Source organism: Cimex lectularius, unplaced genomic scaffold (genome assembly GCF_000648675.2).
Source record: "Cimex lectularius strain Harlan isolate CLEC.00 unplaced genomic scaffold, Clec_2.1 scaffold105, whole genome shotgun sequence".
In the NCBI taxonomy this organism is placed as follows: Eukaryota; Metazoa; Arthropoda; class Insecta; order Hemiptera; family Cimicidae; genus Cimex; species Cimex lectularius.
This window is the reverse complement of record NW_019394178.1, coordinates 477,856-501,520: the sequence shown is the minus strand read 5'-3', so window position 1 is coordinate 501,520 and position 23,665 is coordinate 477,856. Positions and strand designations below refer to the sequence as shown.

At 38.2% G+C, this 23,665-nt stretch overlaps 5 protein-coding genes across 8 annotated transcripts; 3 read left to right on the top strand and 2 right to left on the bottom strand.

Moving 5' to 3' along the window:
- Nucleotides 1-1,880: 1,880 nt before the first annotated feature.
- On the top strand, nt 1,881-13,702 carry LOC106664821 (venom prothrombin activator oscutarin-C catalytic subunit-like). 2 transcript variants are annotated; one of them, XM_014390841.2, is made up of 2 exons: nt 1,881-2,006; nt 2,065-3,106. In XM_014390841.2, the coding sequence occupies exon 2, from the start codon at nt 2,092-2,094 to the stop codon at nt 3,019-3,021; it is 930 nt and encodes a 309-aa protein (XP_014246327.1). In that variant the 5' UTR covers nt 1,881-2,006; nt 2,065-2,091; the 3' UTR covers nt 3,022-3,106. The 2 variants fall into 2 exon arrangements, with proteins under 2 accessions (XP_014246327.1, XP_014246326.1); XM_014390840.2 differs by adding an exon at nt 13,048-13,702 and having other exon boundaries at nt 1,887-2,477.
- Nucleotides 5,739-15,059, top strand: LOC106664820 (plasma kallikrein-like). Of its 2 annotated transcripts, XM_024229993.1 has the most exons (2): nt 5,739-6,704; nt 14,834-15,059. In XM_024229993.1, the coding sequence occupies exons 1-2, from the start codon at nt 5,961-5,963 to the stop codon at nt 14,990-14,992; spliced, it is 903 nt and encodes a 300-aa protein (XP_024085761.1). In that variant the 5' UTR covers nt 5,739-5,960; the 3' UTR covers nt 14,993-15,059. The 2 variants fall into 2 exon arrangements, with proteins under 2 accessions (XP_024085761.1, XP_014246325.1); XM_014390839.2 differs by lacking the exon at nt 14,834-15,059 and having other exon boundaries at nt 5,741-6,956.
- Nucleotides 10,137-11,703, bottom strand: LOC106664815 (plasma kallikrein-like). The gene is made up of 3 exons (XM_014390832.1): nt 11,605-11,703; nt 10,565-11,529; nt 10,137-10,308 (listed from the first exon to the last, which is right to left on the bottom strand). The coding sequence occupies exons 2-3, from the start codon at nt 11,497-11,499 to the stop codon at nt 10,152-10,154; spliced, it is 1,092 nt and encodes a 363-aa protein (XP_014246318.1). The 5' UTR covers nt 11,500-11,529; nt 11,605-11,703; the 3' UTR covers nt 10,137-10,151.
- Nucleotides 15,060-15,482: 423 nt separating the features above from the next.
- Nucleotides 15,483-17,968, bottom strand: LOC106664819 (plasma kallikrein-like). 2 transcript variants are annotated; one of them, XM_014390837.1, is made up of 3 exons: nt 17,202-17,968; nt 15,882-17,125; nt 15,483-15,808 (listed from the first exon to the last, which is right to left on the bottom strand). In XM_014390837.1, exon 2 carries the CDS (start codon nt 17,093-17,095, stop codon nt 16,148-16,150), a length of 948 nt encoding a protein of 315 aa, XP_014246323.1. In that variant the 5' UTR covers nt 17,096-17,125; nt 17,202-17,968; the 3' UTR covers nt 15,483-15,808; nt 15,882-16,147. The 2 variants fall into 2 exon arrangements, with proteins under 2 accessions (XP_014246323.1, XP_014246324.1); XM_014390838.1 differs by having other exon boundaries at nt 17,207-17,968.
- A 1,878-nt stretch (nt 17,969-19,846) lies between these two features.
- LOC106664818 (serine protease 38-like) lies at nt 19,847-21,087 on the top strand. Its single transcript, XM_014390836.1, has one exon. The coding sequence runs from the start codon at nt 20,054-20,056 to the stop codon at nt 21,014-21,016; it is 963 nt and encodes a 320-aa protein (XP_014246322.1). The 5' UTR covers nt 19,847-20,053; the 3' UTR covers nt 21,017-21,087.
- The last annotated feature ends 2,578 nt before the right edge of the window (nt 21,088-23,665 follow it).

Genomic DNA, 23,665 nt, shown 5'->3' with positions numbered 1-23,665 from the left:
GAAGTTATGCAATTAGCCTAATTTGTTAATGTGAATATTAATCATTAATTTTGACATTGCATAGAGAACGATAATGGGTGTTATACCGACTGTTCAAGACAGACTACATCTAGATTATAAAATTATTTTTTATAGTTATAATTATTCAGAAATCGTGAGATACGGTCTGGTGTGATGTAGGTTTCAGAAAAACATTTTCTTTATCGTGCCAACGTTTCGATCTTTATTGAGATCATCTTCAGGATCTGGGATTTACAAACATTGTTTAAATTTAACAAATACATGTAGGATGTGGAAAAAAGTGAATTTATACAATTCAAAATATATTTTTTATATTCAATCAAAGTATTTCTACTCACTCAAAGTGTTTATGGTATTCAAACACGTTGAGTGAGTAGAAATACTGAATACAAAAACATTTTAACAAACTTACACACTAAATGAACCTAAATTATCTTAAAATCTAAATAAACATCCATTAAAAACTCAACTTTCCTGGGAACCAGTGTGCATCTATGCTTCTTTTTCCAAACGATTGAAAATCCCCACTTCAAGAAAAATGTGGAGCACCTTGTCTGAAGTTGAGTGGGTCCTTCGTTGATCAAGGAATTGATGATTTTCTATGATCCGGCCAGGCCGTAGGGATCTCCGTCTCGACGCACTCTCCTCTCTTCAACTCACCCCTCTACACTCCCCTAGGCCGTCTTAATTTTGATTGACCCACCGGCAACTTTAGTTTAGGAGGCATTATAATTTAGGAGGCATCCCCGGTTAAATAATAATAATGCAAACATACTCTGTTACGAACGTAACAACCTATTTAGCAGTGACACATAGCCTAGATGTATCACCCTGGCTAATTCTAGAGCTAGATTGTTATTATTTTTTAAATTATTAGATATGGATATATTTTTATTTTCAAATTTCAAACAAGAGATTTGTTCATTTATTTATCAGGACCATTTACTTGCCTGTATTATTGGAGGAAAGTTTATCATGCAGGTGAATTTACAGCAACGGTTTGTTTCGACGGCATCTCGTGATTGACAGTTGGACAGGGTCATTCGATGATTTCAAATTCGATGATTCAATGTTTATCCCAGGCGCGTCTTTATAATCGGAAAAGTCGCGAACATAAACGACAGATCCGGTGAGAAGGAGGGGTCCTACGTGATATACTCGGGATATGTACGCCTCCACATAGGCGTTTTTGTTATGTACGGCTTCAGAAACGGGAGTTTTATGGAATCCGTCAATGAAATTTCAGCCAGCTCTTCAACTTAGTCCCATTATGCGAATGATTAACAACTTCGAATCGTAGTTTAAGAGAAAGTCAAAGTGCGCTCCACTTTCATTGAAGAAGTTATTCCCATCGAGGATTGAATGAGTTGGACTTCTTTATGTGAAGAAAAAAAAAATATATATATATATACATATATATAGATTTTCGTGGGGAAAAGAAAAGTGTTCCGTGCAATGAATAATTCTCCAGTCTCAATGGTTCATCCTTCAATCTGAGCTTCCATACAACGGACGATTTCATAAACAATAAAATTGTGGTTATGGCTAGATAAAAATGACTTGATAGTGATAGTCCATTTAAGAAGGTGGTGTGCGTTGTTTTTAATGAAACAACTAATGAACCTTTTTTTATTATAAAAACAAAATGGATTTTCTTGGTGGGTTGCCCAGGCCGCCATTGACCCTAAACACACCCATTGATGGAGGGGCGAAGGTGAAACACGGCACCTTAACCACTCACACTAATAAATACACGCACTCAACAATCAAAGCTCATTAGGTAACTCCTCTGTCTTAATCCAGCATCAAGATGAACAATTAGAGAATTGACTTATTTGATTTTAAGAAAACACATGTTACTTTATAGATAATAAAATTTCCGAGAAATAATTTTGGATTAGGTTTTATCAAAATTGTATGTGTTTTTTATCATTTTTAAATCTTTCCCTTATTTAATTATTTACGTTGTGCCATAACTCGCAAAGGTAATGAATCGTTGTACAAAGGATTTTTCTTGAAAATATTTTATTTTGATTTATAAAGGATTACAAGGATAGTTTTGATTACACAATGTTCTGGCATGGAAATACTTGTCAGCTGTTCAATAGCAGATGCTTTGTAAACTTGTTGTTTATTTTATGCATGAGCACATGCAGTAGGCTTGTGAAGGCTGATGGAGAGGGCGGGAAAGTCATTGGCGGTAGAGATGCCATGAGGGGCGAATTTCCAGCGACGGTGGTACTTAGCGGTGCGAAACGATGCGGAGGTACCATTATATCGTTGAGCAAGATTATCTCAGCGGCTCGTTGTTTTTTTGTCGATGCAAAGCCCGTGGCAAGCGTTAACGTCATAGTAACCGCAGGCGTCGTGAACCTTCAGACCAAGACCCCCGAGAAGCAGGAGACGCACTTGGAAAAGTACCATGTTCACGAAAAGTACAAAAGTGTGAAAGAGACATACACCGTTTCGACACTTTACGATGTCGCGGTGGGACATTTGAAAACTCCATTCTACAATTCGGAAGTTGTGAAACCGGCGGTCTTACCGGCAGACGATTGGGAAGGAATGAAGAAAATAATGAATGAAATCAATGCAACAAATGCTGTCTGCCTCGCAACGGGATTTGGAGGTATCACGGCCGACTCGCAAAGAGTAGACTCCGATGTGTTAAAAGTGGTCGAAGTCTACATGGCTCCGGACAAAGTGTGCGATGTTGTCGACGATATGGTCGGACACGAAATTTGCGCCTCATCGCCACAGGACGGCGGTCGGACGACTCCAGGCGACACAGGATCGTCGTTCTTGTGCGGCGGGTACATCATAGGAATGGTCAAAGGAAGAGTCAAATTGATACAAGACGGAAAAGACGTGCATTTTATGGCATTTACTCTATTCGGACCTTACATGGAATATTTCGAACTTGGAGACATGGGATCAACGTTTCAATTGCATCCAGCTATCTTCCTCTTCATGCTCTTCATTTCCTTCTGCTGGCCATGATACACTTGTGGGGAAGATTTAAAAAAATCGATGATTGGCTGTTTAAATTAGTAAACATTTGTATAATTATAGCCATTTGTTTCGACATGTAAATTATATATTTTACAAAATCTCTCTTCGTGAACAACGGAAATATTAGTAAAAAAAAATACTCTTTCAAAATGTACACAGTAAATTCCGTTAGTATTATGAATTCATCGATAAGTAACAGAACGTTGCTATTTATAACTGTCTTTTGCAATATTATGGAAATGATTCTTTTTACGTAAGGTCATGGCTGATATGAAAAAATCGGTGTCACGAGCGGGATTCGAACCCACGAAATTCTGCTTTCAAGTCACGATAGCTCAAGTGGTTAGAGCAGTGGCGTATTCAACCGTAAGTCGTCGGTTCGACTCCCGCTCGTGGCAATGACTTTTTCACCTCAACCAAGACCTTACAAAGAATAATTCATTGAAATAAGTAATTTGGTGAATTAGACCACTAAATAAATGGATTAATAAATCGATTTACATGGAGTTATAAAACCGTTTAACTAATACTGTAGAATTTCCTTCTTAAGAGTAAACTCCCTCATCTTTCCCTTCAGATTAATGAACTGTTGTGTAAGGTTTATATTCGGCATCCCCGGGGGTCCAGGGTATCTCAGATTTATTTGAACCTGTCCTGACTTTATCCCTCTTCCCGAAGTCTATATTTTCTTGGTTCCTTCCTTTTCCAGGATTAACACTCATCATCCTTGTTACATTATCCAGGCCATTCTATTCAAATCAACTTTCCACTCCTGCATTACCCGCTCAGCTCCCTGTAACCAAACCCTTGTCCGGCATAAAACATCCACCTTTAAACTGTCTTTTGGAAACCACGATCATCTCGACGGAAACGCTCAAGCCATCTGTGTTCCCGGCAGGGGATTCAGCCGGTATGAAGAAAATCCTGGATAAAGTCAATTCGGTGAAAACAACCTGCATCGGCGTACGGTGCCGTCAATTTAGACCGTGAGGAAAGAATCTTCTCCGATAATCTGAAAGTGACCGAACTGACCCTGGTGCCTGTTTCCGACTGCAGGGTGTTGAAAATAATGATCGGAAACGAAATTTGCACCACTTCGCTAAAAGACAACGATCAAACGGCCCCAGGCGATACCGGGTCGACGTTCATGTGCGGCGGGTCTTTTCTTGTCCGAGAACCAAAATTCTGGCACTACCTCACTCTAACTATCCGCAATACCGCTTCCCTTACCTCTTTTAACAATCTGCCGTACATGCACCTCCACTCCCTCCAAATAGGGTCTATTTAACACAAATTAAATTTACTCAGTTATTATTACTTGTCTATGTTAATTTTCATAGTTATTCATTTAGTTTTAACTCCTTTGGGTTTTGTTTTATATAAGCCCGATCTTATTGCGTTGATCATCCCGACAAAGTTTATTTTCGCGTCAAAATTCATAATTTTTCTTTCATCTATATATTATTCCAAGGGGATAGTCCTGATCGAGAATAAATTATTTTTTCATAGAAAATAACACTAGTGAAAACACGCTCGTAATTTTGTGCAAATACAGATTATCTTACAAATCTTCGTGTCGTTTTAGTATACAAGGTAAATTTGCAAAAATAGTATTTTAAAATAGACTTTTTTATTTAGAATTTTAATGTTTCAACAACTGAAATGCCTGCAATTTTATGCACCTTCTAGTTGTTCAATAAGTCATTGGCGATTTTGATGGTGAATTCAATGAAAATCTCAGGTACTTGTAAACAGAGGCAAAAATACATTTTGTTCTACTTCCATGTAATTTTGTAATCCCCACCTTCCTAAACTTGTCAGCTTTTTGAGTGATGAACTCTGACCAAAGGATGTATTTTAAAAATCCGGGATGGTCTTCTTTCAGGACCAAAACATGTGCGATGAAATCTATCTACTTCTATAAAAATTAAGATATTGAACCCGGACCAACGCGAAAAAAAATGAAAAATGATCTAGTTTTGAAATCCGAAAAAATATAATGGTAAATCTAAAAAAAAGTTACGAAGTGCGTTTTTACGAACCAAAAAGTTATTTCTAGAACCGATGAAATGTAAAAACTTACTTAAAAATAATAAAAATTAGACTTTATTACGAATGGTTACGAAGTTGCACATCTTCCCTGGGACACCCTGTACAGCTTGACAGATTACAAACTATTGATGTGGTGAAAATATACATAAATAATTAGCGGGTACGACGACTCTATAAGATATAAAACTTTTTTTTCATTTTCTGCGGTTTTTTCTTGTTGGATGTCTCATAGAGTCCGAAGGTTGGAAACATTCTGTTATATAACAGAGATAGAGGAAAAAATATTTATACAAACGACAAATATATCTTAGTAAGCGGATACAAAGATGATAATGATGCAGTTAGATGGATAAACGTAGTAGGGATTCTTATATAGATTTAGTGATTCGTGTAGATTTAAAAAATTGATTGTTGTACATTACAGCTTAGATTCTGGTACAGGAATTATTTGAAATGTACGTTGAATAAGCAGTCTAAAAAATAAATATAGAAGATAAATTAAAAAACGCAGTAGCTGAGTGTACTCTCAGCTCGTAGGCCCTGAATCTTGGATTCAATTCCAACGGTCGCCCCTGGAATTTGTGATCCATCCCCCTACCGAAAAGTACGTACTGAGCGTTGGCTATCCTGCTAGATACGATCTTATTAAAAAGAAACCACATGTTTCATTATAAACAGTACTACTCAAAATTGGAAGTATTTTGGTTACGTTGTCAAAATTTTAAGTTCTATTTTTTCGTCCTGAAGCTTCTCTAAATAGATATGGGTTGTTCAATAACTCTTGGAAGTAGTAAGTCGGGGTGTGAGACTATTTTAATGATTTAATTGTTGAAGGGATACAAGTTATGAGTCGAATATAACCAGAGAATAACATAATGTACTGGTATATGTATAATCATCGTAATCAGTTGAACATCAGAGCCTTAGAGTTATGGTTTATTTTCTTGATCACCAGCTGCGGTCGATTTGTTTCAAGTGATGAAGGCAAAATCGTAGGTGGTAGAATAGCGAAACGGGGCGAATTCCCAGCTACATTGTTTGTCGAGGGTCCCGGTAGGTGCGGAGGTACACTTGTGACTTTGAGCACATTCCTATCGGCGGGTGGATGTTTTGTCATTGACGGCAAGCGCGTGGAAGCCAAGAGCATCACGGTGATCGGAGGCGTCGTAAACATTAAAGAGAAGTCAACCGATAAGCAGGAGTCACGCGTTAAAGAATACAAAGTTCACGAAAAATACAAAAAATTGGTAGCAGGTGCGTCCTCTTACACCATTTTCGACATCGCGTTGGCGACTTTGGAAACCCCGTTCATCTCGACGGAAACGCTCAAGCCAGCTGTGTTCCCGGCAGCGGATTCAGCCGGTATGAAGAAAATCCTGGATAAAGTCAATTCGGAGAAGACAACCTGCATCGGGACGGGGTACGGTGCCGTCAATTTAGACCGTGAGGAAAGAGTCTTCTCCGACGATCTGAAAGTAGCCGAACTGACCCTGGTGCCTGTTTCCGACTGCAGGGTGTTGAAAATAATGATCGGAAACGAAATTTGCGCCACTTCCCTAAAAGACAACGATCAAACGGCCCCAGGTGATACCGGGTCGACGTTCATGTGCGGCGGGTACATTTTGGGCATGGCCAAAGGAAGGAACAGATATACAAAAGACGGGAAAGAAATATGCTACTTAGTGTACACGTTGTTCGGACCTTACATGGAATATTTCAGCCTCGGTGGGAACGAAGGGACACAATACCAATTGCATCCAGCTACTTTTCTCTGCTGGTTCTTCTTGTTCTGCTGGCCGCAAAACTGACGCATTCCTCTTATGAGCACTTATTACCAGCTGTTTAAAGAAAAAATGCATCCATATTTTATACATTTGTTAATTTTTTTAAAGATTATTTTTTTGCAGTAGTAATAATCGTCGATTAGAAACGTTTATCCGAAAGTAGTTAAACTGAAACATTAGACAAAAAGCTTTCCTCATAGATTTCGCTTAAGTCGAATAAGGTCGTTTTTATAGTGACACTAGCCATATAAAAAAATGATGAAGAAAGTACTACTTACACGCTAGTGCTAACACATGATGAGAACTGTAATGATAACCATGCTCGATGTAAACAGATAAGAATTCAAACGATAAATTTACATTACTCTCAGAAAGATAAAAAGCTCAATCATAAAATTAATAATTTAATGAAAATACTTAAGAGAGGCAGATAGAGAGACGGAGGGAGCGAGGAGGGAGAGAACGATAAGAGCATGAGCGAAGATAGAACGGGCCAAATAAATAGATACACATATAGAGTGTGAGTGAGTAGATAAATACTTAGACATCTAATTAAATAGACAATATGAGTATGTGATTATACCGTGTTTCATTTTTCGTCGCAACAGTAAAAAATTCATGTTGGTTTGATTATTGCAACGGCCGTGCAATATGTGTAGCAGTGTTTTATTTTTCAGTGAAACATAAAAAAGCGATACCTGTTAAATTGTTTGTATTTTGTCCTTTTTTATAAGGAATAGAGCTATGTTCAATTAAATACAAATAGAAATGTCACGTATAAAGAAAATTAAAATGAAAATAATGTTAATTTTTCGTTTTAAACTGAGAGTTCTTTTAAGTCCCTTGAACTGTTACTTAAGTGAGAAGGAACTTTCACACAAGTAGTACATTCATTGATTCACGTGAGGTTTTCGAACAAATTTCCTTCTGCGCCAACACCACCTTCCTTCTGCCGATCATGAAATGGTCCCTGGACTTAGTAAATTTGAATGGGAGTTATTGTTTCACATGCGTTTTGTTATAGCAACCGTTGGTTCACATTTTGAAAATCTTCAGGAAACCGATTAATGGAACTGGTTCAGAGAGAGAGAGAGAGAGAGAGAGAGAGAGAGAGAGAGAGAGAGAGAGAGAGAGAGAGAGAACCCAGCAAAGAGTCTTACAAACTTTTCGCTTAGAAAAATTCGTTATATCGTCGTCACCTATGGGGCGACATGCATTGGCGTACATAATAAATGCTAATCATAGATTGAAATGTCGTCGGAGGTTTGCCGCGCCTGAGGCTCCTCCCCCCGACGTCACAAGGACCGTATAGGAGAAGATTGCGGGATTAATAAGATAGGCAGGTGTGTGCTAGACGTTGGTGCGAAATGATACATCAGGAGAACGCTCAAACATATATCATTATGTTTTATTTCTTTTTATAAAATATATGTACTTATTATTTGGTAAAATTCATTTCTTGTGATTTAATTTGACTACTCCTTTCTCCCTTTTTAGAGAGAAAAGGGACCTCTGGTGTTGGGTCATAACACCCTCCAGGAAACAGATTCCCGTGTGTGAGTTTAAGTTTTTTATTTTGCGCGTTGAAGCAGAAAGTAAAATAATTAAAACTAACATGTAACTGGTTAATCTGCTGATAAGAGAAAAATAAAGAGGGAGAGGAGAGTGAGAGTGAAACAGACATTTTTTGCTGGTGCGACGAAAAATGAAACACACGGTATATTATATCTATGTGTCTTGACTGATTTTTTCTGTTCATCGTCTTTAGCTATGTCAATCTCAACACCTAAAACTATTCATATTCTGAGTTGTTAATTAACTCTAGTGACTAATAGTATAAAATTACTTATTTATTCAGATATATAAGCTATCAATCAATAAATCTATGGTCAGAAAAAACAAGGAAAATTAGAACGGTGTTAGTTAAAAGAAAATGAAACACAAAAGCCTCCAATCAAATCTCTAGAAAATAAACAATATTAAAAGCCCCCCCCCTCAAAACTGTTAATCGAAGAATTCGTGATGAATTACATAGCCTCTACACCAAATGGATCCTTAAAGTTTTTGTCCGGATGGATCAGTTTTTAAAGGGCAGAAAATTCTGAACATTATATGATCCAGCAAACAAACATAAACGGCTATTCCACCTCACTCACATCCCTCCATATTTTTGGCAGAAATGTAGGCATATTAGACTACGGCAAGGCTTCCCAAATTTTTATCCAGCGGACCCCTTTCACAGAACAAAATCCAAGGCAGACACTTCTCGTTCAAGTATTTAAAATTAGATACTTGTGGTATGTAGTAAATTAAAGTTTTATAAATTAGCCAGTCCATTCCTAATTAGGTGAAGGAGTGGATATCACTATGAAAACAAACATTAGATTGACATACTTAACTTTATTTACAAAATCCTGAACAGAAAAATCAAATTGGACAGAACGGAACTAATATGTAAAACTCTAGTCAAAATCCCAAGTAATAATTTGAACGTTAATGGTCAATGAATTAATGGGAAGGGTGTGGATGTTTTAGCCTTCACAATTTGGACATGTTGGGTTTAGTTGATAGCTGGAGACAGACGTCGGTGTTCAGCATCCGGACAGCCTCGGTATTTAATTTTGGTTGCTTTATAGATAGACAATCCAAATTCGTATAGGTAAGTGTGGCAAATGGAAGAACACGTTTTGCTTTTTAAACGAGAAGTTGAATTTTTTTGTTTTCCATACGGAGGAAAAATGGGGTATTCTAAAGTAGATATCAAGGTGGAGTCTGAAGAACGCCTATCAAACGTTTGTATTCACTTGGAAATAGATTGGTTGGCTTTTCGAAACTGAAACGGTTTCACCGCCCATTCACGGTCTTGCAGTATCTCGAGCTGTTGGGAAGTAGCTCCCAAAGGACATCTCCGAAACATTGAACACAGGAAAACATTCCACCTCTTTCTTCTCAACAGATTCAAACCAAAACTAGATACATTCAGTCACAATATACACGAAGAAATATAATATTCACTGCCGTGCCTGTTGCCATGCCCAAGCACAATTGCCATATCGGGTGGTATTCCTACACTCTACGTTTATGGGCTAAGGAGTGACACTGTTCAATTATGCAACGAGGACCCTTTCTCTACATTCACGGGCTTCGGCTCAAAATTAAATGTCCGGGTGTCAATCTTGCATGGCCTATTCCTAATCGGGTGAGGATGGTCTTGCGGAACCTCTGATTTATAGGCTCGCTTATTTAAGGACTATTAATAATACAATTAATATTATAATTTTATTAAAGGTGTGCGATTTTGGAACTTGCTTCGAGGAACGCCGGTAGTGTGGTTTTCGTGCGGTTACTGCTGTTGGTGATAGGTTTCGTTCCTCTCGTCTTGCTCTTGTTGGAAAAATTCTCTGAACTGGACAGTTTCGGCAAAACGGCGATGGTTGTCCTGGTCATGGAGAGAAAAGGTGTTGATGAGTCCAACCTAAATCAACGGTATCATTCCTTGGCTCCTTATAGAGTGTATGTAGTAATGCTACTTATATAGGAAATGTACTTGAGCAAGCACGGTAACATATGGCAATAAAAGCGCCAAATGTTAGTAATACAAATGTTTTGAAATTCAAAATATCTAGGGTCGATCATTTATTTACAAATGTTTCTAATTTAATTGGTTTCAATTTTTAGTATAAAACAGTATTTACGACAAGAATAATGCGTCAACTTCATGGAATGAGATGATGAGCAAAAAGAGGAAGACAGCAGGGTGCAATTGAGATGTTTGTCCTTCATCAATCCCAAGCTTGAAATAATCCATGAAAGGACCGATTAGCGTGCATATCATAAAATGGTACTCCACCCCATTTCTAGTCATTTTGTTTCGACCTTTGTTCATGCCTAGGATGTACCCGTCACACAAGAACGTCGATCCAGTATCCCCTGGGGCGGTTCTATCTTGTCCATTAGTAGGAGTTGTACATACTTCGTATGCCAGCGACTCCTCTCTCAACCTGCACGCCGTCGAATCAACGAGGTACACTTTGGCTACTTTCAAAGTATCGACGTCTGTACCGCCTTCTTTAGTAGCGCCGTATCCTGTGGCTTGGCAAGTCTTATTTTCAGCTAAGATTTTGTCTAGGATTTTCCTCATCCCTCCTGGATCCTTTGCCGGGAAAACCGCTGGTTGGACCGTATCCGTTTTGACGAACGGAGTTTCCAAAACCGCCAATGCAATGTCGAAAAAGATGTAAGGGATTTGATCAGTTGGGGCACTTTTGTATTTTTCGTGAACCTGGTATGATTTTAAGAGCGACTGCTGTTTTTCGTTTGAATTCTCCTTCAGGTTCAAGATGCCTCCAGTCACTTTGATACTCTTCGCCTCCACAGGTTTATCGTCTGCAAAAAAACAGCGACCCGCTGTAAGGACCTTGCTCAATGTCACGAGCGTACCTCCGCATTTCTTCGCGCCCTCGAAAACAACCGTGGCTGGAAATTCGCCACGTCTTGCGTATCTGCCTTCTATGATTTTAGAGCCGGCCTCACTTGAAGCAAGCGAACAGCAATCGCTGAGGAATATAATAAACAACAACTCTCCTGCGGCACGGCTGTTAAACCGACAATCATATCCGAACAAGTACATAATGCATTGAAACTCGTTGGTCACACTCACCTAAAAATATTATGTAAATAAATAGTTATTAACATTTGGATTTATTACTTTCAAGGGCTAATAAACAACGCAAACCTTACAAGCTTCTTGGGAAAAAAACACTAAAAATTTTGCATTTCAAACAAAGTAATTAAAATTTTTGTGTTTATTCTTTATAATCTACGAACATGTGAAGTCTCAAAATAAAACACATGAAACCATATCCTGTTCATGTTCAAACACAAGGTGACCCTTGAAGAGATGTCAATACTTCATGATGTTATCGTATCCTACATAAGTACTGATATTATACATAAGTCTGCTTCTGAATGTATTGGAGATATTTCACTTTTCAGGTTACTTGGACATTTCACAACTTTATTTCATAGTCACCCATATCTCATGAAATGTTAAATGAACTGTAAATTTGATGATGTCATTAGAAAGAGCATGGAAAATGCTATGATATTCATTTGATATTTTATTATAATCTTAAGCAAACAAAATACACTCTCACTTGGAAAACAAACTCTGTCGCCTGCGGTCTTCCCTGCAAACAACGAAGCAGGAATGAAGGCATTTGTAGATAATGTCATACAAACAAAGCAGACGTGCCTCGCCGCGGGCTACGGTGCTATCGACTTTGACAACCCTGTAGACTCTGTCTCGTTCAGTTTGAAAGTTCTTGAAATTCAACTGTTGCCGGATGGAGATTGCGGTTTATTACCCGAAATGGTAGGCTTGGTGGAGTACTCGATATTCCTCCATCGACCTACGTACAATATTAATCAAATAATCTAAGGTCCTTTTTAAATATTCCGCCATTGACCCCAAACACACGCACTGATAAATACACGCACTCAACAACCAAAATTCATTGGGTAACTTATAGCCTCTGTCTTAATCCAGCATCAAGATGAACAATTAGAGAATTGACTTATTTGATTTTAGGTAAACACATGTTACTTTATAAATAGTAAAATTTCCGAGAAATAATTTTGGATTAGGTTTTATCAAAATTGTATGTGTTTTTTATCATTTTTAAATCTTTCCTTTATTTAATTCTTTACGTTGTGCCATAACTCGCAAAGGTAATGAATCGTTGTAATAAGGATTTTTCTTAAAACCATTTTATTTTGATTTTTAAAGGATTACAAGGATAGTTTTGATTACACAATGTTCTGGCACGGAAATACTTGTCAGCTGTTCAATAGCAGAGGCTTTGTAGAGTTGTTGTTGTTTATTTTATGCATGAGCACTTGCAGTAGGCTTGTGAAGGCTGACGGAGGGGGCGGGAAAATCATAGGTGGTAGAGATGCCAGGAGAGGCGAATTTCCAGCGACGGTGGTACTCAGCGGTGCGAAACGATGCGGAGGTACCATTATATCGTTGAGCAAGATTATCTCAGCGGCTCGTTGTTTTTTTGTCGATGCAAAGCCCGTAGCAAGCGTTAACGTCATAGTAACCGCAGGCGTCGTGAACCTTCAGACCAAGACCCCCGAGAAGCAGGAGACGCACTTGGATAAGTACCATGTTCACATACACCGTTTCGACACTTTACGATGTCGCGGTGGGACATTTGAAAACTCCATTCTACAATTCGGAAGTTGTGAAACCGGCGGTCTTACCGGCAGACGATTGGGAAGGAATGAAGAAAATAATGAATGAAATCAATGCAACAAATGCTGGCTGCCTCGCAACGGGATTTGGAGGCATCACGGCCGACTCGCAAAGAGTAGACTCCGATGTGTTAAAAGTGGTCGAAGTCTACATGGCTCCGGACAAAGTGTGCGATGTTGTCGACGATATGGTCGGACACGAAATTTGCGCCTCATCGCCACAGGACGGCGGTCGGACGACTCCAGGCGACACAGGATCGTCGTTCTTGTGCGGCGGGTACATCATAGGAATGGTCAAAGGAAGAGTCAAATTGATACAAGACGGAAAAGACGTGCATTTTATGGCATTTACTCTATTCGGACCTTACATGGAATATTTCGAACTTGGAGACATGGGATCAACGTTTCAATTGCATCCAGCTATCTTCCTCTTCTTGCTCTTCATTTCCTTCTGCTGGCCATGATACACTTGTGGGGAAGATTTAAAAAAATCGATGATTGGCTATTTAAATTAGTAAACATTTGTGTAATTATCACCATTTGTTTCGACATGTAATTATATATTTTACAAAATCTCTCTTCGTGAACAAGGGAAGTATTAGTTAAAAAAAAATAGTCTTTCAAAATGTCCGCAGTAAATTCCGTTAGTATTATGAATTCTTCGATAAGTAACGGAACGTTGCTATTTATAACTCACTTTTGCAATATTATGGAAATGATTCTTTTTACGTAAGGTCATGGTTGATATGAAAAAATCGGGTCACGAGCGGGATTCGAACCCACGAAATTCGGCTTCGAAGTCACAATAGCTCAAGCTTAGAGCAGCGGCGTATTCAACCGAAAGTCGTGTGTTCGAATCCCGCTCGTGACAATGAGTTTTCACCTCAAACAAGAACTTATGTAAAAAGAATAATTCATTGAGATAAGTAATATGGTCATTTAGACCACTAAACATAAATGGATTAATAAATCGACATGTAAATCGATTTATATGGAGTTATAAATGGAGTTATTAAAACCGTTTAACTAATACTGTAGAATTTCCTTCTTCAGAGTAAACTCCCTCATCTTTCCCTTCTTCGACTACAGCTGTTTTGCTTACGGTGGGCTTTCGGGGGAGCAAAATGAGCGGCTAAAGAGATTAATGAACTGTTGTGTGAGGTTTATATTCGGCATCCCCCGGGGGTCCAGGGTATCTCAGACTTATTTGGACCTGTCCTGACTCTATCCCTCTTCCCGAAGTCTATATTTTCTTGGTTCCTTCCATTACCAGGCGATTAACACCCATCATCGTTGTTACATTATCCAGGCCATTCTATTCAAATCAACTTTCCACTCCTGCATTACCCGCTCAGCTCCCTGTGACCAAATCCCTGCCCGACAAGAACATCCGGCTTTAAACTGTCTTTTGGAAACCACGATCATCTCGACGGAAACGCTCATGCCATCTGTGTTCCCGGCAGTGGATTCAGCCGGTACGAAGAAAATCCTGGATAAAGTCAATTCGGAGAAGACAACCTGCATCGGGGTACGGAGCCGTCAATTTAGACCGTGAGGAAAGAATTTTCTCCGACGATCTGAAAGTGGCCGAACTGACCCTGGTGCCTGTTTCCGACTGCAGGGTGTTGAAAATAATGATCGGAAACGAAATTTGCGCCACTTCGCTAAAAGACAACGATCAAACGGCCCCAGACGATACCGGGTACATTTTGGGCATGGCCAAAGGAAGGAACAGATATACAAAAGACGGGAAAGAAATATGCTACTTAGTGTACACGTTGTTCGGACCTTACATGGAATATTTCAACCTCGGTGGGAACGAAGGGACACAATATCAGTTGCATCCATCCACTTTTCTCTGCTAGTTCTTCTTGTTCTGCTGGCCACAAAACTGACGCATTCCTCTTATGAATATTAAAAAAATGAAACTTTTTTCCATTCTTGACTTTTTAATTAAATGAGGATGGGCCTGCGGAACTTCGGATTTATAGGCTCACTTATTTAAAGACTATTATAATTTTATTAAACGTGAGAGATCTTGGAACCTGCATCGAGGAACGCCATGGAGCGAAAATGGCGCTTGACGAATCTAACATTAATGAACGGTATCATTCCTTGGCTCCTTATTGAGTGCGTGTAGTAATGCTACTTATGTAGGAATTGTGCTTGAGCACAGCAGTGTGCGAGAAAACTGTTTATTATATATCATCATATGTTATTGTATATATTTTTGTGTATATTCAAATGTAATGTATATTGGGGAGGGTTTGGACCTTCCAATACTGAAGTAGGCGAAGTAGAGCCTAAGTAAATCAGTAATGAGTGGTCTACATGAAGAGTGAAATTAAACACTGCTTTAAAAACATCAGTAAACTAGTATTTCAAGAAGGGGCAAAGAGTACTACATTCTGTAGAATTTCGTAGATAGAACATCTATCTCGTCCCGTCTTATGGTGCTTGCTCTCAGCTTCAGCAAATAATTAACAAGATTCAGCTAATTCATAATTTGGTCCTTGTCACATCACGAAGCTCCATATTCCACGAAGCTTAACACCTAACATGATTATCTTGATATCCGTAAATGTAAAATTATCAAACTCCGACGAAGCTCGTAATTCCAAGACGACTAACCCCAACTATACTATTGCTCAACTAGCAAAACAGCCACCTCCTCCATTAAACTACAAAACAAAAAATTACACGTATAGTTGCAATTTCTAACTTAGTAAAATTGCTGTGGTGTTGGAAGAATACCAGAATCCAAAGAAGACAAATCTAGGATCTTGCAGAGTCATTTAACGGGCCGTCGAGGTTGAGATACGTAGAGGTGAAATTTCTAAAGATATCCAATTCAGGAACAGATTTAGTGAGAAAGAAGTAGTGCCTGGTAACGTGGCAATAAAAGCGCCAAATGTTAATAATAACACAAATGTTTTGAAATTCAAAATGCCAAGTGTCGATAATTTATTTACACATGTTTGTAATTTAATTGATTTCAATTTTTATTATAATACAGTATTTTAACAGTACGGCAAAAGTAATGCGTCAGCTTCATGGAACGAGATGATGAGCAAAAAGAGGAAGACAGCAGGGTGCAATTGAGATGTTTGTCCTTCATCTATCCCAAGCTTGTAATATTCCATGAAAGGACCAACTAGCGTGAAAATCATAAAATGGTATTCCACCCCTTTTCTAGTCATTCTGTTCCGACTTTTGCTCATGCCTAGCATGTACCCGTCGCACAAGAACGTCGATCCAGCATCCCCTGGGGTGGTTCTATCTTTTCCATTAATAGGAGTTGCACATACTTCGTATGCCAACGACTCTTTTTTCAACCAGCACGCCGTAGAATCAATTAGGCGCACGTTGGCTACTTTCAAAGTATCGACGTCTGTACCGCCTTCTTCAGTGGCGCCGTATCCTGTGGCTTGGCAAGTGGCATTTTTAGCTAAGGTTTTGTCCAGGAATTTCCTCATCCCTCCTGGATCCTTTGCCGGGAAAACCACTGGTCGCACCGTATCCGTTTTGAAGAACGGAATTTCCAAAACTGCCAATGCGATATCAAAAAAGAAGTAAGGGATTTGATCAGTTGGGGAAGGACTTTTGTATTTTTCGTGAACATGGTATGATTTTAAGAGCGACTGCTGTTTTTCGTTTGAATTCTCCTTCAGATTCAAGACGCCTCCAGTCACTTTGATACTCTTCGCCTCCACAGGTTTATCGTCTGCAAAAAAACAGCGACCCGCTGTAAGTACCTTGCGCAATGTCACGAGCGTACCTCCGCATTTCTTCGCGCCCTCGCAAACAACCGTCGCTGGAAATTCGCCACGTCTTGCGTATCTGCCTTCTATGATTTTAGAGCCGGCCTCACTTGAAGCAAGCGAACAGCAATCGCTGAGGAATATAATAAACAACAACTCTACTGCGGCACAGCTGTTAAACCGACAATCATATCCGAACAAGTACATAATGCATTGAAACTCGTTGGTCACATTCACCTAAAAAATATTATGTAAGTAAATAGTTATTAACATTTGGATTTATTACTTTCAAGAGCTAATAAACAACGCAAACCTTACAGAAGCTTCGTGGGAAAAAAACACTAAAAATTTTGCATTTCAAACCAAAGTAATTCAAATTTTTGTGTTTATTCTTTATAATCTGCGAACATGTGAAGTCTCAAAATAAAACAGATGAAACCATATCCTGTTCATGTTCAAACACAAGGTGACCCTTGAAGAGATGTCAATACTTCATGATGTTATCGTATCCTACATAAGTACTGATATTATACATGTCTGCTTCTGAATGTATTGAAGATATTTCACTTTTCAGGTTACTTCGACTTTTCACAACTTTATTTCATAGTCACCCATATCTCATGAAATGTTAAATGAACTGTAAATTTGATGATGTCATTAGAAAGAGCATGGAAAATGCTATGATATTCATTTGATATTTTATTGTAATCTTAAGCAACCAAAATACACTCTCACTTGAAAGACAAACTTTTATGAGTTTCTAAAGTTCTTGTAAATCAAATTTAAGTAAAATTTGTTTTGTTCTGTAAATGCTGACAGATAAGAGGTTTAAAGAAATGATGACTGTAGTAATGAACTGGAAACACACATTTTCAAAGGGTATTTTATCAAGGATTTAAAATTATTGTCTAATTGTTAAAAATTTGTATGTACATGCATGAGCAAAGCTGAGCTTACATAAATCAGTAAATAATAATTATATTAAATAAGCATAAGTATCGTACAGCCGTATATTTTTGTCTTTGATGTACCTCAACCCCCAATTTTATTTGGATGGATTCCGAATGGACATCCCTTCATTTATGCGTGAATATGAATTAAACACTAAAACATAAATAGAAACATGACTATGTTGACAGCAAAACCAACTACTGAACTTTGATTTCAGATGTCTGAATTTAAAACAGATGTTACCTCGTAAGCAGTAACATTTCATATCATTACATTTTTGGTTTTTGATGTTCAAAATTTTAAGTGTACATTTTCTATTTATCCAACCCTGTATACCATAAATTAAAAAGGTAATGAACATTTTGCATTTAAAACGGATATTTGTACATACATATATTTCCAAGGACTCTTTAATAATCGAGTAAGATGAAAATAGAATGCATGATGGACTGGTACGGAGTGCATTTCAATAGCAGATCTGTAATAGGTTGGGCGTTGTTTATTTTATTAATGTGCGATTGCTATTGGCTTGTTGCAAGTGACGGACAAAAAATCGTAGGAGGTAGAGATGCCCTGAAAGGGGAATTTCCATCTACTCTGTGCTTTCGCAGCGCTATTCGATGCGGAGCTACACTGGTGACGTTAGATAAGTTCTTGACAGGGGGTAGCTGTTTCGAGCCGAAAGTAAATATCAGCTACATAGCATTGTTCGGAGGCAACGTAGACATCAGGGACAAAGGAACACAGGAAATATATGTGATGGATTACAAGCGTCACAAAAAGTACGAAAATCGGACAACCTCTACCGGCTACTACATCCTTAACGACATTGCGGTCGGTATTTTGGAATCGGCATTTGTCCAAACGGATACGCTGTCGCCTGCGGTCTTCCCTGCAAACAACGAAGCAGGAATGAAGGCATTTGTAGATAATGTCATACAAACAAAGCAGACGTGCCTCGCCGCGGGCTACGGTGCTATCGACTTTGACAACCCTGTAGACTCTGTCTCGTTCAGTTTGAAAGTCCTTGAAATTCAACTGTTGCCGGATGGAGATTGCGGTTTATTACCTGAAATGGTAGGAAAAGAACTTTGCGGCACTGCTGTCAAACAAGCCGATCACATGTACGTCGGCGATACCGGAACGACTGTAATGTGTGGCGGGAAAATCATAGGCATGACCAAGGATTTTAAGAAAATAGAAAAAGACGGCAAATCTATATATGTTACCACTTTTGTACTTTTCGGCCCTTACTTGGAGGTTTTCAGTCTTGGGAAGGGTGAAGGGACAAAACTTTTTCAGCTTCATCCCGTTATCTTTCTCTCATTGCTCGTCTCCAAGTTACAACGGACGCGGACCGAAGAATTCCTCTTGATATGAATAAATTACTGAAACGAAATACAATCAAAGTTTTACCAGTTGACAATTTAAATTTTTAAAAATTGTGTAACTACTCTTAACGGAACAATTAAAGATTATATTTATCAACTGTTCATTTAGAAAAAATATTGTGTCTTTGAATTATAAATATAATTTCGACATTGTGGAATACACGCGCCCGCTATCATTGTTTCAAATTATCATACATTGCTCTTAATATAACTTTCATAGCCGATTGATACTTTATTTTTCGTCGGCTCTGATTTTATCTTCATTTTTTTCTAAACTTACTAAAATTCAAAATATAAATTAGTTTGATTTGTTCCCTTTTATCCCTTTACTTGTTATAACCGCTATGATACAGTTGCAATAGTCTTCAGATTTAAAGAATAAGAAAGTTACGCCGCCCGGCGCCCTTTTTCCTCTAGTCTGTAATATTAGTCCAGTTTCAAAAAATCGAATTGAAAAAAATTTGCTACCGTTTGAATTTTTTCGAAAACCAATTTTACATACAAAAATGGCAACTCACGAAAAGTGAGCAATTCTAAAAAAGTACTATCATCGGAATCAGGCTGCTGGCCTCAAACCCATATTGCTCGGACACGTACCGGTCACATGTTTTATTAGATTATACAATGCTACTTGTGTTTATACATAATACAATCAGATAGAATTCTAAATCTTTTAAAACTTTTTAAAGTAGCGGTATTTTATAAATTAAGACGATAATGAACTATTTTTATTAAAAATAGAGCGTGTTCGTTTTATTTCTTGGGTTTAATAAAGTGAAATAACAAATCATTAAATTCTCTTAAAGGAGGAGCTACGTCGATTATGTCCGAGGTTCATATGTACGAAAATCGTCAACAGTCCAGTAGCACACTGTTAGTAAAGTTGTTGTTTATTTTATTGATCGGCGATCGCTATTTGCTCGCGTCGAGTGAGGAAGGCGGTAAAATCATAGGGGGAAGAAAGGCCAGAAAAGGTGAATTTCCATCAACAGTTTGTTACGATGGAAATGCGCGATGTGGAGGCACACTAGTGACGCTAGACAAAGTCATTTCAGCAGGACACTGTTTTAATATAGATGGAACGCTCGTGGACGCGTCGCAGGTCATAATAATCGCAGGAGTCGTCAACTTAAATGACAAGTCCGGCTCAAAACAGGAATCGGTCGTGAAAGAATACAAAATCCACGAGAAATTCGAAAGACGGCAATTACGTTTCGGCGGCCATTACGTCCTTTACGACATCGCGTTGGCGATCTTGAAAAATCCGTTCGTCCCGTCGGACACAGTTAAACCCGTCTCCTTCCCGGCAAGTGACCCCGCAGGGATGCAGAAGTTTGTGCAGAAACTCAGGACATCAAATGAGATCTGCTTTGCAACGGGATACGGCGTTGTCGCTATGCAGGGCAAGGATAGAGTCGTCTCCGACGATTTGAAAGTGGCCGAAGTGCGCCTATTGCCGCAAATCGAATGCAGGCTGCTTTCCGAAATGGCTGACTTCGAAATTTGCGGCAGTGCGGTAAGAGGAAACGAACAAACGGCCCCTGGCGATTCCGGTTCGACGTTCTTATGTAGTGGCAGCTTCATCGGCTTGACCAAAGGTTCTAAATCTTTCGATCTGAACGGGAAACAAATAACCCTTTTGATTTTTACGCTGGTTGGCCCTAGCATGGATTATTTCGGTCTTACTGGCTCTGTACAAGGCGGGGGAGGCAGTTCAACATTGCAATTGCATCCAGTTATCTTTCTCAGCTTGCTCATTACTTCTATTTACGTTTCGTGGAACTGACGCACTTCTCGTCCTTTAAAAACTGAAATTTAATTCATGTTTCATAATAGACCAATTGTAAAATTCAAAAATGTATGTACTATTTTTTGCTTCGTCTAAAAAATGTGTAATTTAGGTAACATCATTTGTTTATTGCGTACAAGAATATTAAGTAATTTATATGCTATATATTTCGAGCAAGATCTAATAGATTAGCAAAATGACGAGACTAAATGTCATTTTTGATCGTGGTGTTATTACAACAATCTTTTAATTTTATAAAGTCATTACACTAAAGTTAAGACACGTCCTAATCCTTTAATAAATAGTGACAGAATAGTGAAAACTAACCATACAAATCCAGAAATAATACAGAAATACTTAAATCGGTAAGAGAAGACTTACATTACAATTTTTTACATAGCAATTAATAAATAAAATTTGAATTTTTCACATTTATAGGAAACGACTTGATTTTTAAATCATCACCTGCTGAGCTAAATGAAGTATTAAACTTCACTCTCATTAGACAATTTTTTAATACAAAAAATAACAATGCTTATACAATAGAATACCATATATAAATCATAGAATCTTAATTTAAATTGGAAAATCGTAATTAATTCTTAATTTTCTCCTATAAAAAAGTGATGACAATTATTATTATATATGTAACACGCTGATGGACAAATTTAACGCACCACTGAATTTATTTAGTTTTAAATTAAGGCCATTATCTTTATCGTTACAGGAGCTATCGTTGTCAAAATAAATAGTAAATAATGCTTTGTTTACTTTTGTACTAATTAGTCCCATTTGCACAAAACGTAGCATTATGCTTTTCCTATTATTTCTACACATATAAAGATAATTTTTAAATCTTTTTACCTAAAGATAGCTTTTAGTTAATCTTTTAAATGCAGATTTCGTAGGCCTCTTTTTAGTTGAGTCTTTCTTTTTCCCTCAGAGTGAAGAAGTCCACGTGTTCTGTCGTCACTAGGTGGGTAAGTCGGACCAAGTTTCCTAGTTTGTTTATTGTTTGAGGTTTTTGTCTTTGTTTCGCCCACCCTTATTGGTGGCTATGTTCTTTTATTTTTCTTCTGGACTGACCATGTACACCACTTCGTTACATTCACAGGTACAGGTGTAAACACCGTTTCTGTCTTCCGGTTTTATTTTATTTTTATATGTGTGGTGATTAGTGACCTATGATTATTCGGAAATCGTGAGATGCGGTCTCGTGTGACTAGATTTCAGAAAAACATTTTCTTTATCGTGTCAACGTTTCGATCTTTATTGAGATCGTCTTCAAGGCTCAAAGTGTTTGTTTTCTGCGTAAATTTATCTCTCCTATCCTTTTTTCAATTTATATCAATGACCTGCCCGACTCCATCCAGTCCTGTAACTATCACCAGTATGCCGATGACTCCCAAATATACATATCCTTCCACTCTCCCCATCTTCACTCGGCCATTCTCAAGATCCAAAAAGACCAAAAGTGCAGGCCCGGTCGACCTAGGTCTACAGACGAGAGAGACGATAGATTCATCCGTTATCAGGCTCTACAAAAGCTCATTTTTACGGGAAATGAGATAAGAAATCTAAAAGACAAGTCCGAAATGTTTGATTTTCTCCAGGACTGTAAGAAGGTTCAATGAAAATAACCTCATGGCCCGGTACCCCCTCAGCTCAGAAAATGGCCGGGACGTTGGAATATGTGGGACGAATTCATATGGAGACCTTATGAAAAAGGTACAGCTTCCTCAGGCTAAGGTGGGTCGTTGATATTCTGTGGTAGCATTTCCTTGGACGCCGTTAACGAAATGGTTGTTGTGCGAGGAAGATCTCTAACTTCACACAGGTACTTACTAGACGAATCGAAGAAGTAGTATCATTTGACCCCCAATTTGTGAAAGATTCTTGCTAAATAAAGCCAGGCCCCATAGAGCTCGTATTGTGGATTATACTTGAATTAGGTTAGAATTGAGTGCTTGATGTGGCCAGCTGGAAGTCTAGATTTGATCGGAATCAAACGTATTTGGGACCAACTTAAGCGACGAGTGTGACGACGAAACCCTAGAATTCCTTAAAGATTTTACCAGAAATCTTTTCCAAGGAATGCAAAGGCGTTTAACAGATTCTTGCCAGAGGTGAAAATACTAGATATCAAATGGGAAGTTTTTTTGTACATTTTTATTTCTTTTTGAATTTTTTTTAACCCAATAATTGCTTTTTTTTCTTTTTTTAGAATTAGGAAAATTTTGGTACGAAAAATATGAATAAAACCTAAATACATTAAAATTTAAGGGTAGTGCGTTATTGTGTCCAACAGTATATAGAAATAAAACCCCGAGGAATGCCGAATACTTTGGGATGATAGATAGATAGATAGATATAATGATTCAGGGTTTGGTATACTGCGCCCTTTAAGAGCTATTGTATCCCGTGCTCTGCCCAAAGCACATCGGTGAGTCCTATTTCATCAAGAAACTTGATTAATAGGCCCGGTTTCAGTGGTTGTAGTTCTTCTATGGTCACATTGTACATCCCAAAACACTTCCTCCTGCGGGCTAGTGTAGCTCCGCAGTTTGTTAGTAAGTGTGTTGGTGTCTCTTCTGCTTCTTTGCAGAATCTACATGTGCCATCTTGGATTATTCCAATTTTCTTTAA